Source organism: Schistocerca cancellata, chromosome 5 (assembly GCF_023864275.1).
Source record: "Schistocerca cancellata isolate TAMUIC-IGC-003103 chromosome 5, iqSchCanc2.1, whole genome shotgun sequence".
NCBI lineage: Eukaryota > Metazoa > Arthropoda > Insecta > Orthoptera > Acrididae > Schistocerca > Schistocerca cancellata.
In genome coordinates, this window is record NC_064630.1 from 503005358 (window position 1) to 503021320 (window position 15963).

The following is a 15963-nucleotide window of genomic DNA, read 5'->3' on the forward strand; positions in this document are numbered from 1 at the left end:
GTGTGTATAGAGGCTGCTGTTGCAACATCACCATTACAGTATAGCCAACCTAACTAGACAAAAAGCGAACTGTCAAGTGCAATGTTTCGCTGGCGGGGGTATAGGGGTCACAGTAGGATTTACGGTGTTTGCAGACTTCATACATTTGTGGGAGCTATAAATATACTTTCAGCACCTCAGAAAATTGTCGTAACTGGCACGGTGTAACATTACATCCACTGCCTATTCCCATTCTTGCAATCGCCGTAATCGGTTGCATGCAAAGTGTTAATGCAATCTCGATTTCCGAGGACATGAATACTTAAAATACCAATAAGAAGTTTCAGAAATAGCCTCTTCATTTCTTGTCATTGGTTGCTGTTGTAATTAGATATAAGTACAATACGACAAATAGACTGAACGCAACTTTATTTCACGGTACCGTTAACATCTGGAACACAGTATGTAAAAAAATTCTGCAGCAAGACATATAGAGAACTGAGGCTGCGTGTAGCTCAGCTAGTCTTAAGTAGACTGGGGCCCATGGTGGGCCCTGACAGACAGTCAGTCAGTCAGTCTCTCTCTCTCTCTCTCTCTCTCTCTCTCTCTCTCTCTCTCACACACACACACACACACACACACACACACACACACACACACACACACACACACAGACCTACCCCTACCTGAAGCACCTCTGTGGATGACAGCACTGCAGCACGCACACATATCACTGCATTCCTCCTCTCTTAGGGAGATCAGACTCTTGAGAGGCCCTTGCTGTCCTACTCATCTGCTGGGCTCTTGCTAAGCTGGTATGCTGCAGTGGGAGCGTACAGTCTGAAGTGCTTTGGGCATGGACTTCCCATGTCAAACCATATGGCAACATCGGAAATGCTGAGGAGGTGTAGCAGTGTCGTTGACTGGCACTCGTGGAGTAGCTCCACCAGCCTCCTCGCCAAATGACATGAGACAATACGAGGAGAGCAACTGATCTAAGGCAGCTTGTACTTTTTAATCTGACTTTTGAACATTTGCACTAGGCATTCCGCCTCACCGTTAGATTGTGAATGGAATGGTGGGACAAGGATGTGATGGATACCACAGAAATCGCAAAATTCCAAAAACTCTTGCGGCGAAAATTGTGGACCATTATTGGACACTAACATCGTGGGCAAGCGGTAGAGTGAAAAGTTTTAGATGGTGGCAGTTATGGATGTGGAAATTCAATGAACGATGTACAGGAAACTAGAATATGTGTCAGTGACCAACAGCCAATATGCGTTGAGAAAGGGGCCAACAAAATCCACTTGCATACAGTCCCATTTATGCAATGGTGATGACCAAGAAGACAGTGAAGCCCGGGGAGCTGCTTGGTGCATCACACAGTGTGAACAGGAGGCAACGGGGCATGTATCGTCATTGTCCAAACTGGGCCAAAACATGTCAACGGGCCAACACTTCTGTACGTGATACACCCCAATGATTTGCATGTAATATACGGAGAACCTTTGAATGAAGCACTGAGATCACTATCCAAGGGGCAGTGTGGTCCGTGTCTAAAAGCAGAACACTAGTCAAAAAAGAGAATATGTCAAAAGATGTGACAATTATGGAGGGGATCAGAGACACAAGAAGGTGGTGAATCTGGCCAACCATGTTCAGCAAAATAAGATCCAAAGCTACGTCCTTCGCAATCCCTCTGTTGGTCGCAGGAAAACCATCAACTTTGTGCTGTGCCGTGACATCAATTTCGAAACAAAGCAATTCCTCCTGATCAGATCCTGGGTTGTGACCAGCCAGCAGGCGAGACAAAGCGTCGGCATTTGCACATTGATTCATAGGGCAGAAATGAATCTCGTAGTTGTAATGCGAAAGGAAAAGAGCCTAACATTGAATGTGATGTGATGCTTTATCTGGTAATGATGCAGTAGGACTGAATAAGAAAACCAATGATTCGTGATTGGTGATGACCATGTAGAATTTGGTACTGTAGAGAAAAAGATGGAATTTCTTCATAGCATATACAATAGTCGAAGCTTTCTTTTCTATCTGAGAGTACCTAGTTTGAGCAGGAGTCATCAGTTTTTAGGCATAAGCAATAGCCCACTCAGAGCCATTGGGATATTTATGAGTAGGGACCGGAAAGTGTAGGATCTAGTTTTTGCGAAATTCGTATATTTTTTTGTAAATGATTAGACGCTTAAATTTTAGAGTTTGTCGTGCAACCTGTGTGAGAACAAACAAAGCCATAGGCCCAATGCAAGCAGGGTATTGTTAATTACATAGTTCAGACCCGACCTCTAGTGGTATTCAATGCAACCACAGTTCAAAATATCTGCACCTAAATTTCCACCTTAAGTGTCTGCATTATACCATTTTTTCAGCTTTAGCTAACAAACAAGCATAGATGTTTCTTTGTTAAGAAATCTTGGGTCCCACAGTTGAGTACTGCATTGCATTACACAGTGTGTATTTTAAATTGACCATTCAACCACCCACGTTTATCATGGCATCAGATCACTGAGTGCATTGGTGCAGCATTGCATTCATACACTTTTTATTTTCCAAACTGGTTCTTAGGCAGTTTATCTTTCCAAACTAGGCTTTGCCAGGTGATGTACGATACCAGTAACTGAAAATCGGTTAAGTTTTCAATATTTATATGCAGAAAATAAAGCTATTTCAAACTGTCTACGATAAAATAGTTCGTCTGGGTACATTCTGCTATGAAATAGCATCTATTAAGTAATTTTGCGAGGCAGAATTTCAATGTTTCATATTTGATGACATAGCACTGCTGCATGTGCCTTTAGAAAATCGTGCATATGTCACTGCAATTACAAGAAGGCTTTTAGAAACTTAGCGTATTTTCATGTAGATTGCTTCCTGTGTTTATGAGATATTGATGTGTGCATTGACTCCAGGTTCTGACAGGTGATTCAGGAGAGGATCCTGAATGCCATGCAGCAAAATTGCTTGAAGTTATCATTCTGCAGTGCAAAGGACGCATAGATCAGGTATGCATTGACTTCTTTTCTACCTTGCACCTTTTGGTTATTATTCTTGTTATCAGAATTTTTGTTAAACATTGAAGGTGTTTATGTATTCAGTGTCTGTATTCATTTGAATTTTTCGTTCTTTTTCTGCCTGCTCACTTTTTTCGTCTGGAGGAAAGAGTGTATACTTCTACATTTAAAGAGAGAGTTACAAAATAGTTACTAGATTTTTAACGTAGAAATGCTTCCACATATGTAGTTCGCATGATTGATTTCTGGTAAAACAAAAAAAATTCAGTTTTTAAAGTGGGCTCATACTAATTATGAGAGGAAAACAAAAAGTGACAGTATCTGTTAGATTTCAATGTAAACACATTGTATGCTGAGTTGACATGGAAGTGCAGTCAGGTGAACAAGGCAGTTCATTTGTAATCACTGTACCTATACAATCTCACCATATTTCCATATCCATTACACATATCAGAAACAGCACCTTGAGAATGATGTGATTGGACATAGATGTACTAAATTGTTTTGTGTCAGTATTTATGGATAAACTTATATACAAAGCCACATGAACAAGCTGCATGTCTTGTTTAGAAATATATGTTACTGATAAATATGATACACATATTTTATTATTTGATCATTAATTTCAGCACAACCTTTTTTGTCCATAAAAACACACAGCAATTATTATTAAATTTTGTAGGTGCTTTATTTCCATATTGAAATTGAAATTTACCAGTTCTGTCACAGGAATACCAGCTGGGCACAATTTTATTTACTGTGCGACTTAAAAAATATTGGTAACTGAAATTTATTTTTTTGTATGTAGAGTATTTATGAAGGTAGCAGTTGTGTTCTTTTGAATAAATGCACAGAATTGCTACCTATCTTGCAGTAGTATTTTTGAATCATTTCTTATGGAAAAATATTATTTTCACTAATTTATTTATCTGTTTTCCTCCAGTGCATACCATCCTTTGTAGAGCTTGTGCTTCAGCGGCTGACTCGTGAAGTTAAAACATCTGAATTACGAACTATGTGTTTGCAAGTTGTGATAGCAGCACTGTACTACAATCCACAACTTCTTTTTGAAACTTTGGAGAAACTTCAAATGGTCGTTTCACCAACTGAATCAATTACATCCCACTTTGTGAAGCAGTGGATACATGACACAGATTGCTTTTTAGGGTAAATTTTCTTATTTGTTTGTATAATATTAAATAGATAAGTATTGTCTATTAAATTTAGTGAAAAGTGAAAAGTTGCGGTGGGGGGTCTTATAAGTAATAGATGTAGATGGATGTTGAAGTTGTCTGCTTTTATGCACAATGTGTGTAGGGCATGCTGAAAATATGTATGTCTTATTTGAATGAGGAATTTAAAGTGCATCTTCAATACGTACTCCACATATTATAACACACTTTTCTTTTGCTTCTGCAGATTACATGACCGGAAGCTGTGTGTTCTGGGATTGTGCACTCTATTGAGCACGACAGGTGCTGCTCGTTCTGTAGCATTACCAAATGAATGTGCATCACAGATAATTCCTTCACTTATTCTTCTATTTGATGGGCTGAGGAGAGCATACGTTGGTGAGTTCAAAACACAAGAAAAGCTTTGTCTGTGGTATGGTGTTTCAGAATGTAGTACATATAAGCAGGTCCCATTATTAAGTTTTCATGCAGGGGGGGGGGGGGCAGAAAAATATAACTATTGCCCAATTGCTTATCAATTTTTTTGTACTGTGTGTACTTTATTATTATTGTGTTGTGCTTTCCTAAGTGTCAGATGTTAAATTATGATCATGATGTGTAAAAAAAGTTCTACATTGTAAGATAAATAGTTATGATATAATGTTCTTGCAATAAGTTGTACAAAAGTGAACGACTGACGAGCAGTGAAGTTTTTGAGATTTTGGAGTCTTATTTTCAGTAATTGATCAGTGTGAGAAAGCAAATAGAGAGAGACTGTGACAAAACTTCTGTATAACATACCCAGTAAGAATTTATCCAGGTCAGATCTATGAACGTAGTCAGGACAGAACTCTCAAGCTAGACTCATATATAATATTACTGAAGCAATTTGCATAATTTTGTGGTTAAGTCATTGTTGAATGCAGTGATTAATTTGTTCAATATAAGTTTGTTCAAGGTGCTCTCAATACAACATATCACTGCACAACTATAAACAACTATATTTGGAACAGCTCAAGTACAGTACAAAATGTTCATAAGTGTAATACCGTATTTACTCGAATCTAAGCCACACTCGAATCTAAGCCGCACATGAAAAATGAGACTCGAAATCGAGGAAAAAAATTTTTCACGAATCTAAGCCACACCTTAAATTTGAGACTTGAAATTCAAGGGAAGAGAAAAGTTTTAGGCCGCACCTCCAAATCAAATCAAAGTTGGTCCATTCTAATATGAGACACAATTTAGGTCGAATGAATAACGATACAGCTATAGTAGTTTGGTTCGAGTCGTAAGCTTAGCAGTTAAGCTTTACCAGGTAGCCATTGCTATGCGTCAGGCGCTCCGTCCGTATTTATAGGGGTACCCTTCCTTTTTCACGTGCTTCATCTGGTTTGAATTGATTGCTTTTTTTCTTTGACCTGATGAAATGCCGTTCTCTTTGTTATAGGTGTTTACGTCACTCTAAGCTGAAAATGCAGTACAGTACTGTGTCATGCATTGTTTGTAGCATTCTGATAATGAGTGTTTACGGCTTGTCGCCGCTCGCATTACGGCTTGCTTTTGTGCACGCTACTGCGCTTACAATTAAAAGAAGGAAAAAAAAGAGAGGAATCGTCTCATTAGTGAAACAATGGCAAGAGACTGCTATTTGTTGTTACTTATACTGCTGCTTTCTTTGATAATGATCAACTAGAACCAAATAATAGACTGCGTATGATAGAAGATGTTCTGAACGAGAGTTTGGCGAAAATTTTTCTCCGTTCGAAAATTTTTGCAGGCGCCTCTGTAGTACATTACATTCTGCACAGAAATTAGTCTTCTTAGATTTAAAAATCTAGTCAATTGCCGTGCTTCATTTCTGACTGTGTCACTATTCGGCATAAGGATAATACGAATATAAACATGACATGACATGTATGTTGTTTCGCGTTTGCTGTTGTCCCACTCTAGTTTCATAGTTTATTAGGCAGACAAGATTTAAATGAGATAGCTGCAACCACGAAAGAATACATGCAAAATGTTTATATTCGTATTATTCTTATGGTGAAGAGAATACTGCATGTAATTCACAATTCATAAAAGTTCCTATTAACAACCGCGTCTTCTCACGGGTAGGAAAAAATTCAGAACGTAGAGTTGGCCATATTGACAAACATTCCAAACAGTCTTGCCAGTCGGATTTTCGTAGTACATTGAAATGCTGCTACATTCGAAGATGAACAATACGGAATTTGTATTTACTTTGTCATAACCAAATTAATGGCAAATCAGAGTATAAAAGTGCAGTACAATAGAATGACTGTAAACAGTTTGAGCGATGAAGTGTATTTATGAGCTGCTGTGTTGGCTTTTGATTGGAGCCATAATTCACAGAATTAGCAGTGGCACTAGCATGACACCAGGACACGCATCTGAGACTGTACACTCACGTTGATGTCTCTGGTGCCACTTTTGGAGGCTGGCCACATAATGTGCCTCCGGCTGGATTGACAAGGCTCAGCACACCGTGCCATGCTGAGCTCTTCATCAGTGGGAGCAGTAGTGCCGTATGTTGCGCAGATTGTGATCGCTGAGGTGTAAAGCAACTATGGTCTAGTTGTGGCTGGAAGATTCAGTGGTATCTACATCTGGGTAATGCCTTGGAAATGCCAGCCAAAAAGTGCAGTAACCCAGTGGGTTACAGGAGTCCTTCCCTAATACAGAGGCAGGAAGCTGTCCAGTGAAGCATGGCCTCGCGCCATGCGGAATGTCAGGAGATTTGTGGGGGGCTCTGACAGGTACAAGATAACCATGTTGGCAGACTGACTCGGTGAGGTGACGAGCTCACTGTGTGCAGATGCTGGTGCCTAAGACCAGAATTGGCCGGAATGGTGACAGCCACATTGTGACCTGGACAGTGGCTGGGTGAAAGCCGGTGGAGCCGGTGCAGGCACCGTGTCCACATCGGACTCGAGAGAGTGTGGTTGCCACTTGTAGCAGTGGACCTGTAGGGACTTACGTAGTGGCAACATCGGTGGGGCCAGTGGCTTCTTTGAATGATGAAGTGGAATGCAGCTAGAGGCAGTACAGCTGGTAGACCTGCGGCAGAGTTCAGTAACAGGACTGACAAGTTTTCAGCTGGGAGTGAATTGCAGGTTGTGGTGAAAGACAGATGTTGGGGGTCAGGTAAGAAGAGCTGTGACTGGCATACCAATGAAGAAATTGGAAAATCAGAACAGGGTAAGATAGGGGTTGTAGCAAATGGAGGCAGCCACCAGCCGATGCTACAGAGGTGGAGCCGATTCTGACGATGGGCAACCATTGCCTTCATCCAATGTGAAGACTCGGTGACCTTTCTTCTCAGTAATGACAACTGGGATCCATTTTTCATGTTGTCCAAAGCTGCATGTGTCTGCAGCTAGAGGCTTGGCGAGAGCATTACAGGTCTTGCTTCAGGAGGACAATCAGCAGGGTACAGGGATGCAGCTATGTGGCAGCTCTGTCAGACTCTTGTCCTCGAATGGTGTGGCCCTGTAGGAACTGAGAAAAAAATGTCAAAGATTCTTCTACAGGAAATTATTCACTGTATTTTTTGTTTGACATTAATGTGCATATTAGCCACCCTGCTTTACAGTTTGACTGAGGGTGGAACAGCAGAGATTTGATATGCTGGACATCACTCTGCTGACAAATATTTTCAAACCTTGGGGTTTGGAAGTGAGATCTATTTTCTGTTACAAATGTGTGTGGGAGGCCTTCAATTTGGAAGATTATTGAGAGTGCCTTTACTGTAGTCTCTGTGTTCGTAGAGTAGCCATTTGTGATGTAAGTGGATTTTGAATATGCATCGATGACACACAGCCAGTTGGTGTCTAAAAATCACTCTGTCTTGAGGCCATGAGTGGCCCATCGGGACCATCCGACCGCCGTGTCATCCTCAGTTGAGGGTGCGGATAGGAGGGGCATGTGGTCAGCACACCACTCTCCCAGTCGTTATGATGGTTTTCTTTGACCGGAGCCACTACTGTTCGGTCGAGTAGCTCCTCAATTGGCATCACGTGGCTGAGTGCACCCGAAAAAATAGCAACAGCGCATGGTGGCTGGATGGTCACTCACCCAAGTGCCGGCTACGCCTGACAGCGCTTAACTCCGGTGATCTCATGGGAACTGGTGTATCCCCTGCGGCAAGGCTGTTGCCTGGTGTCTAAAAAGGGGCCTTCAAAATCCAAATCGATTTGTTCCTGCGGCTGTGTGGGTGTTGGCATTGTGAAAAATAGTGTTTAGATGAAGTTTGTTGTGTTGCACATTGTTGCTCTGTTTGCTGATTGATGCCCAATCAGTAAACCTGCAACATTTTTGTGTATATCTATCCACTATGAATTGATATTTTATTGGGGATATGTTGGTTGCTGTAGCTGACAAGCCAGCCTGATGTAGGAGTTAAGGGCAGTGCACCTAGCTGAAAATAAGTGTGGTAATTTAGGGCGGAGGCTGTTGCTCCCTTATATACCAATTACGAAAAGATTGCTTGTTGCTGAGTTACGAAAAGTTTGCTTGGTGCTGCATCTATAGCTTGAACATCTAAAATCACTGAGTTAATATCTATTGGTTGCTCGTATCGAAGAGATTATGGAAGGTGCATGTGTTGCATACGTTTAATGAGATACCCATGCCTATTGCAGTGTGACGGTCCATCCGGGCAGTCATAACAAGAATGTTTGAAAAAACAGTTCGTGCAAGATGGGAATGCACACCAGTTCCTGAGTCACGACACAATGCATGTCGTCCGCTAGTGCTTAGACGCTGCTCACCATTGTCAATGCTGAACTGCTGCTGCTGCTGCTGCTGCTGCAACCTCGTCTGATCTGCCATAACGACTACCTGGTACTGTAGTTACTGCTACCCCCATCAGCCTAAGTGTCTGAATGTTGGCCTGCTGCTTGCTCAACTTTGAATGACTGAGGTTAAGCACTTCTTTCAGAATAGAATTGTCAAATTGCTAGGTGCTCTGCCTGACTTTGTTATTGGGGTGCTGCTCTAATAATTGGATCACAGGTCATAACATAAGTATATCAGTTTTTAGTTTTAGAAATTGTGAAGCAACATTTCTTGCATTACCATTGCAGTTCCGGCTCACAGGCGTGGTAGGTTCGGCTTGGCTGTTTATGGAATTGGTAGAATTTGACTTCAGAGCAAATCGCATGGCAATGACGATTACTATGAAGGTAGGCATTCAGCAGATTACCCATTTCTTCAAACGATAGCATGGCAGGTTCGGTTAAAAGGACCAATTTGCATAATAAGTGATAAGTATGCAGCTTTGCCAAAGACAGCAAAAGATTTAATGGTGCCAGTATCACTCACCTGAAAGGCGGTGAAATGTTGATGTAATCGCTGTCCGTAAGTGTCCCATCCTCAGAAGGCAGAAACAGTCGTGGTTGAGTGGATTGCCACTTGGATAGCAGCTTTGTGAGTAAAGCCTCCTGGCACATTTGCCTCTAGAGTTGATACTGCAGGATCTGATGCAGTAAATGCCTCCATGGCTGAGGCTGTCTGAATCATTGTCTGCTGTTGCAATGCAAATGTTACTGAGACAACCACTAACGGCAAACACTGGTCGGATTGACTTCGGTGCCAATTGTGTTTTGACTCTCAATATTGTAAAACAATAAACAGTTATATTTGGAAAAGTAAAAGTGCAGTGATAAACATTCACGAGCATAATAGTCATATTAGAGGGCAGACTAACAGTGTAACAAAGTTATAGCAAATCAAAGTACCATAGCATAGTACGGTAGAATGACAGTAAACAGTGGAAGCAATAAAGTATGTATCTGAGCTGGTGCATCAGCTTTTAATAGGAGTTGTAGTTTGGAGAATTAGCCTGGTGCTAGAATTGTGCTGGCATGCTCATCTTCAGCTGTACATTTGTCAACATATGCGGTGCTGCTCTTGGCGACCAGTCCCACATTGTGCCTCTGGCTGGATTGGCGAGCACCAGGCAGCATGGCGTGTTGACTTTCGCGCCAGGAGTAGCAATGATGTAGTGTGCTGTGTCACCACATTACTGCTCAGTCTCTAGCTTATTTTGATCAGACAAGTTATTAAATAAACTGCAACCTTTTTTTTTTTTCATAATGAGACTAAAAGCGATTTCCTGTGAACACCATGTCTGCCTGAGGTGCGCTGCTCTACAATTTAAACAAAGTTGACAAAACATGCAACTTTCATAATATTTCTTCCTTTTCTGTGTTTGACTACTTACCACTGGTGGTGGTTGTGGTTGTGTTGAAGGTTACCTTTGATTGTAGTTTCCAAGATCCTCAGGCTGATGGTAGCATGTTAGCCGATGATTATAGGCATGATTGTGTTTTCTTTGTCTGTAAATGTACCTTTTCTTGTACATAAAAAAAATTGTTGCTGAGAGAGCTACATTTTGGTTTGCAGTGTAGAAAAATCAGGTTCTGACGTGGGGGATGAAAACTTTGCCTGAATGCGTATTCTGATTAGAGAGTTGAGCAGTTAGGTCTGATCTCGTTACCATTGGGACCATTGATGGAAGTGGAAAAACAAGTTATTGCAAATTTCTGTTGTCAACAGATCAGTGACTATTGTTATCTTAGTTCAATCACCTTTTTAGTAACTGAGCTCCTTGGCATTAGAGTTTGTATAGAATTCACGCCTGCAGCTGCTGCTCCAGTCTTTGCAGTTATGTTAAGTGGATGACATATGATCACCACAGTGGTTTCATAGATGCTAAACTCAGCATTTGAAATCAGAGCTGCTAATATTAATTGACGTTCCGTCTAAGTAGTCTGCGTAAGGCTGTGTGCATATTGTTTTATTACCCCGAAGGAAGATGTTTCGTCATATGGCAGATGGCATGCTTATCTGTCAATGTGATATTGATTAAAAACGTGAAGTTTGGAATGTACAGGATGCACAATTATTATTAAAGAAAAAAACTGGAAAATGTTACTGTGGGCTGAATGTGCTCATTACTCACAATCACATTGTGAAGTGCAAAAAACAAAAAAAAAGTATCAGATTTTAAACATACACTGAAACATATATTTAGTGTAATACAAAGCAATAAAGTCTGCTTAAGAGAGAATGAGGTTTGAAACATAACTTTTGCTTGTGTGTTTAATGAAACATCCCATGTTCCAGCAAAGGCTCAAGAAGGTGAAGAGGAAGCAGAAGATGAAGAGGATGAAACTGACATTGATCAAGGTGATTACTTTTTGTGCTAACATAACTGGAACATTTTCCTTTTCATTACATTGAAATATTATGTGTCTTTTTCAGTAATTGTTTACCATCTTAAGTTTGAATGAACCACTTATTTAGACTACAATTTATTTATATGAATTGATAACTTATGAGACAATATACTCCACTTTATTTATATTTATATGAATTCATAAGTTGTGAGACAAAATTTCTTTCCATTAATTACCTTAAAGAGGCAAAATGTGTAATACCACCAATAAATGCATCAACAAATAGAAAAGTAAAAAGGGATACGCTACCTAGCTTTTGGAATTAATAGTTCCTTGGTCAGAGAGCTGTGTGGAATGAAGGAACTATTAGTTCTGAAAGCTTGGCAATATGTCTTTTTTTACTTTTGTGTGTCTATCAGCAGTGCTATAAATATCACTTCCTTGAGAAAAGCAATGGCCAGCAATTGTCTCGTAATTTTAGTTTTATCAATTGAATTTTCCTTTGATACAATTATGTGTATGCAGGGGCAGGAAAGTCGTTTTATTTTATAACCACATTCAGTGTTATTTTCTGGCCATTTTGGTATTATTTTCTGGTCGTTTCAGTGTTACTTATTATCTTCTGTTAGATTTGGTGTTATATTTATGCCAAATCTGGTGTTATTTTTTGCAATTTCTGTTCTTTTTGTCAATTTTAGTGATTTTTTTGCCAAATTTGGCATTATCTGCGAACTTTTCTGTGTTTTTTGCTGATTTTGGTATTATATTATTCATTTTTCAGTGTTAATTTTCTTAAATGTTGGTGATGGTTCTTTCACTTTCCATCCGCACCCCCACCCCCAAAAAATTATATGAGTTACTTTTGCCAAATTGGGTGTTATTTTTTTGCAATATTCGATGTAAATTTTTAACAGATTTTGAGTTGCCCCTTTTTTTACACCCCACCCCATGTTCGGTGCTATTTTTGACGTCATTTCATAGCTAGTTATGCAGGCAATGAATTGTGATTTTAAGATTACAGGAATATGTGACCCTCAGCCAGAAGGCAAAGGAGATTTCAACATCATTCAATAACTATCATTTACGAATATTTGTGAACTGTCATCCTCAGGCTTGTTATCTATTTTTAATGCAGTTTTTCTTAAAAAATCAATTTTGCTTTATTTTGCTAAAAGCCACCAACTTTGTGTTACCATTTATCCAAAATTTTCCTGTCCATGTGTGTATGAACTGATGTTTATTTGGGAAATCAGTTGCCACAATTCAGCATCATTTCTGTATTGCGGAGGAAGAGTTGTTCAATTTCAGATACATTTTTAATTAGGGATTTCCCACAATATTTTCCGTTTTATTTGGAGGCTTCACTCAATTTGCGGCGTAATTTGAAGATCTCCAGTTTGTCCAGTGTCACAAAAACCTCATACATTGCTTAAAAGGAGAGATCCTCACTTCTTGAAATCATCTCTACAGTGATATAGGTTAAGGTCCCAGGAATCAAACTCTGCTACCATTGAGTGTGGTGGGCACTTGTTTCCAAGTAATAGACAGAGTGTGTTTCAAAATTTCTCATGCAGCTCTTTAGCTTTATAAACGGGAAATTTGACTGTTTCTGCATTGTAATGGTTGTGGGTTTGAATCTCATCAGGTGTTTTGAAACTTTTCAAATCTTTATCAAAAAGATTTTAATCCTTACCTTTATTCAACTAACTGGGTTAAATGTCTATTTCTATTTATTTATCTTATTTTAATAAACATATTAATTTCTTCAAATTGCTGTCCTTTGTTCCTTCCTGCCATGCTTTTTCCACTTGATCTCTGTACTTGTGAATTTAATTATTTTTATTTATTTATTGTAATATTTAAACAATGTAAAAAGCCTATGTATTGGTTAAAAAATGAAAGAAAAAATAATCTGTTTACATTGACTGTGCAGTTGTGTCAGAAATGTGTTGTTTGTTATATTTTTTGTTTCATGATGTACAGTTTTTGGGTGGTTAGCATCATAAAAACATTCAAATCTTTAATAATTATTTCACTTTGGTCAACAGGATGTATACGACCCGGGACAACCGGGAAATCCGGGATAAACCCGGGAATTTTTTCATCCGGGAGAAAACCAGGAAAACCCGGGAATTTTTCATTGTTTTAGCTTTCAGTTAAATTTTTTGATTTTGACTGCAGAATTGATTCTCTAGCAAAGAATGCTATTGTATCCTGCTACTGGAGAATGATACTGCAGCAATAAAATATAAACGAGAGGGAAAAAAATAAAACTTTAGTGGCAAAGGAAATGTGCAGTTTACAACAACAAAAAACCGTGCACGCACAATCGTCTGCAAATAGCAGAAATATGTCAAAGGCCGTAGGGCACAGACTGTAATTCTTCGTAACAATAAACTGCTTGCTATGAGCATGACGTCACAACTGTTCACATTAGGTTCGTTTGACCAATTGCCAGCGGTCTGTTGCGCATGCGCATTTGACTCGCGTATTAAGCAGTACTTTCTCCCGCTATTTGAAGTTTGGCTGTTAGCTGTATTGGTAGTAGCAGCAAGCAGCCAGATGCAAACGAGAATAATTTTTCTCGTGCACCCTAGCTGCCAGATTCACTCTTGCACAGAGTTGTCTGAATGGTAGTGGGGAGGGGTTAACCTCCATGTGACCCGTGTTTACGTTAAGTGTTTTCGCTGCTTCTCTTCGTGTACAGCTCCCACGTCAAATGGAAACAAAACGGATTTCTGTGGCCGGGAGCTATCAAGTGAATTAAAATACATTTACATAATTACGGAGGGCAAAAATATATTATTAATTTAAGTTTTCTGATTTTATTTTTTATTTCCGAGTTAGCAGCAGTCAAGTATTAATCGCCTTGCAGAACAGTGAACTTATTTTTGCAAGTTTTCTAAAGAAATTTGGCTTTATTAATCTTTCCGCCAAGGCAGTCATTTTATTTGAAACGAAGTGTTTCATTCTACAGTATTGGCTAGTTCCAACTGTTCGCTGAATTTAAAGTGCAATTTCAAGTGCACGTTATCATCTTCTGCCATATATTGCATTATGCCATAATAAAGAACCAAACATGAGACCGTAGAGTACTGGTACTCCCAGAAAATTTACATCCCAAAAACCACACTGAAAAGCTTAATATCAGATGGGACCTGCTTCATTGTGAATCTGGAAAAAGCCAATTTGCACTTAAAGCCGAATTATGCATTTTAGTATGGTTTACAAAATTCCGATGCTCTTTGGAGTACCCTCTGATGACCTGTTTCTTTTATGGTGTAATGAAAGCTCAGTGCTTTATACACATGAACATACGGGCTTCCTACACCACTGCAGTTGCACACGCACAATAATGCGTTTTCTGGCGCTCTCTGGCAACTGGTAAATCGAACCTATTTCTAACAGTCTCCGGATAGTATTGCGAACGGTAGTTAGAAAAGTGTTACTTTCAAAGTAAATTTCTTTTTGCGCAAGATGAATTATGTTACATGTGAGAAAGTGGGATGGATATCTAAGTCACAGAGTGTTCGAAACTGAACAGTTTGAGGACCAGCCACTTACAAGAATTTGGAACCCAGATATTTGTCATAATTTTAAATTTACTGGCACATTTGTGTGATGTGTCTTAAAGTATAACACACGCAAAAAAGACCAATATTACATGTGAAAGCTTAGCTTCTGTTGTAGCGTGTTTATCTTATAGACCAACATTATATGTGAAAGCTTAGCTTTTCTTGTAGATATACGGTACTGTGTACATTAATGTAAACCGTTAACTTTTCCTCTTGCGTGTTCACGCAATGTAACCAGTGATCTTGCTATTGGCTGACTATAACACGTGTCCTATGCTCTGAATAGTTGCTGTCATTGGCTGACGAGATCTCGTGGCTTGAGATATGACTCGCTTACAAAAGGACATCGCAACCTCGGTTTCAACGCTCCGGAAACTAACACGCTGTGTTTGGTGCAATTCGAATTTATACTTTCGTAATACGAAAATATGCAACGTATATGTTGCTGCAAATCAAAGGTCTTTCCAAAACTTCTGTTTTTTATTTTTTTTATTTTTTTTTTATTTTTTTTTTTTTTTTTATTAGAAGTCTCTCCAAAACTTCTTTGTTCCGTCTTTTCTTTTTTTCCGGGAAGTTCTATGCGATTGTATAAAATGTTAACCATTCAAAGGATTGATAAGTTTTACAGTTCCAAGGGAAAATCTACGGAAAACTTACTGTCACTTAGCACAGAAAAAGTGTATTGTCGCCCAGGAAAAAGCATATTTTTTAAACGGGATATCCGGGAGAAATCCGGGAATAATCCGGGATTTTTTTCCTTGTCCCTGTATACACCCTGGTCAAGTAAAGCAGACGAAGATTTCAACAAAAGAAGTGATTGTACATGAAGTGAATGAAAATGAGGAATGGAAATAATGATGTCAGTAACATGGGAAAAAATGTAGGATGTTGAAACAGAAAGCATTAAACCGAAGTTAATACATAAAAATAATTAAAATCACTTGCAGAAAGTTTTCAAGTGGAGAAAGCACAGTTGGAAGAAGAAATGAGTCATTTGAAGAAA

At 39.3% G+C, this 15963-nt stretch overlaps 1 protein-coding gene across 1 annotated transcript in view; it reads left to right on the top strand.

The window, feature by feature from the left end:
* Window positions 1-15963, top strand: part of LOC126188959 (importin-7) — a gene marked incomplete in the record, with an annotated part of 145515 nt that overhangs the window by 101199 nt on the left and 28353 nt on the right. The window contains 4 exon segments of the mRNA XM_049930718.1: window positions 2907-2999; window positions 3952-4175; window positions 4428-4579; window positions 11333-11395. Of these exon segments, the coding sequence (XP_049786675.1) occupies window positions 2907-2999; window positions 3952-4175; window positions 4428-4579; window positions 11333-11395 (532 nt within the window).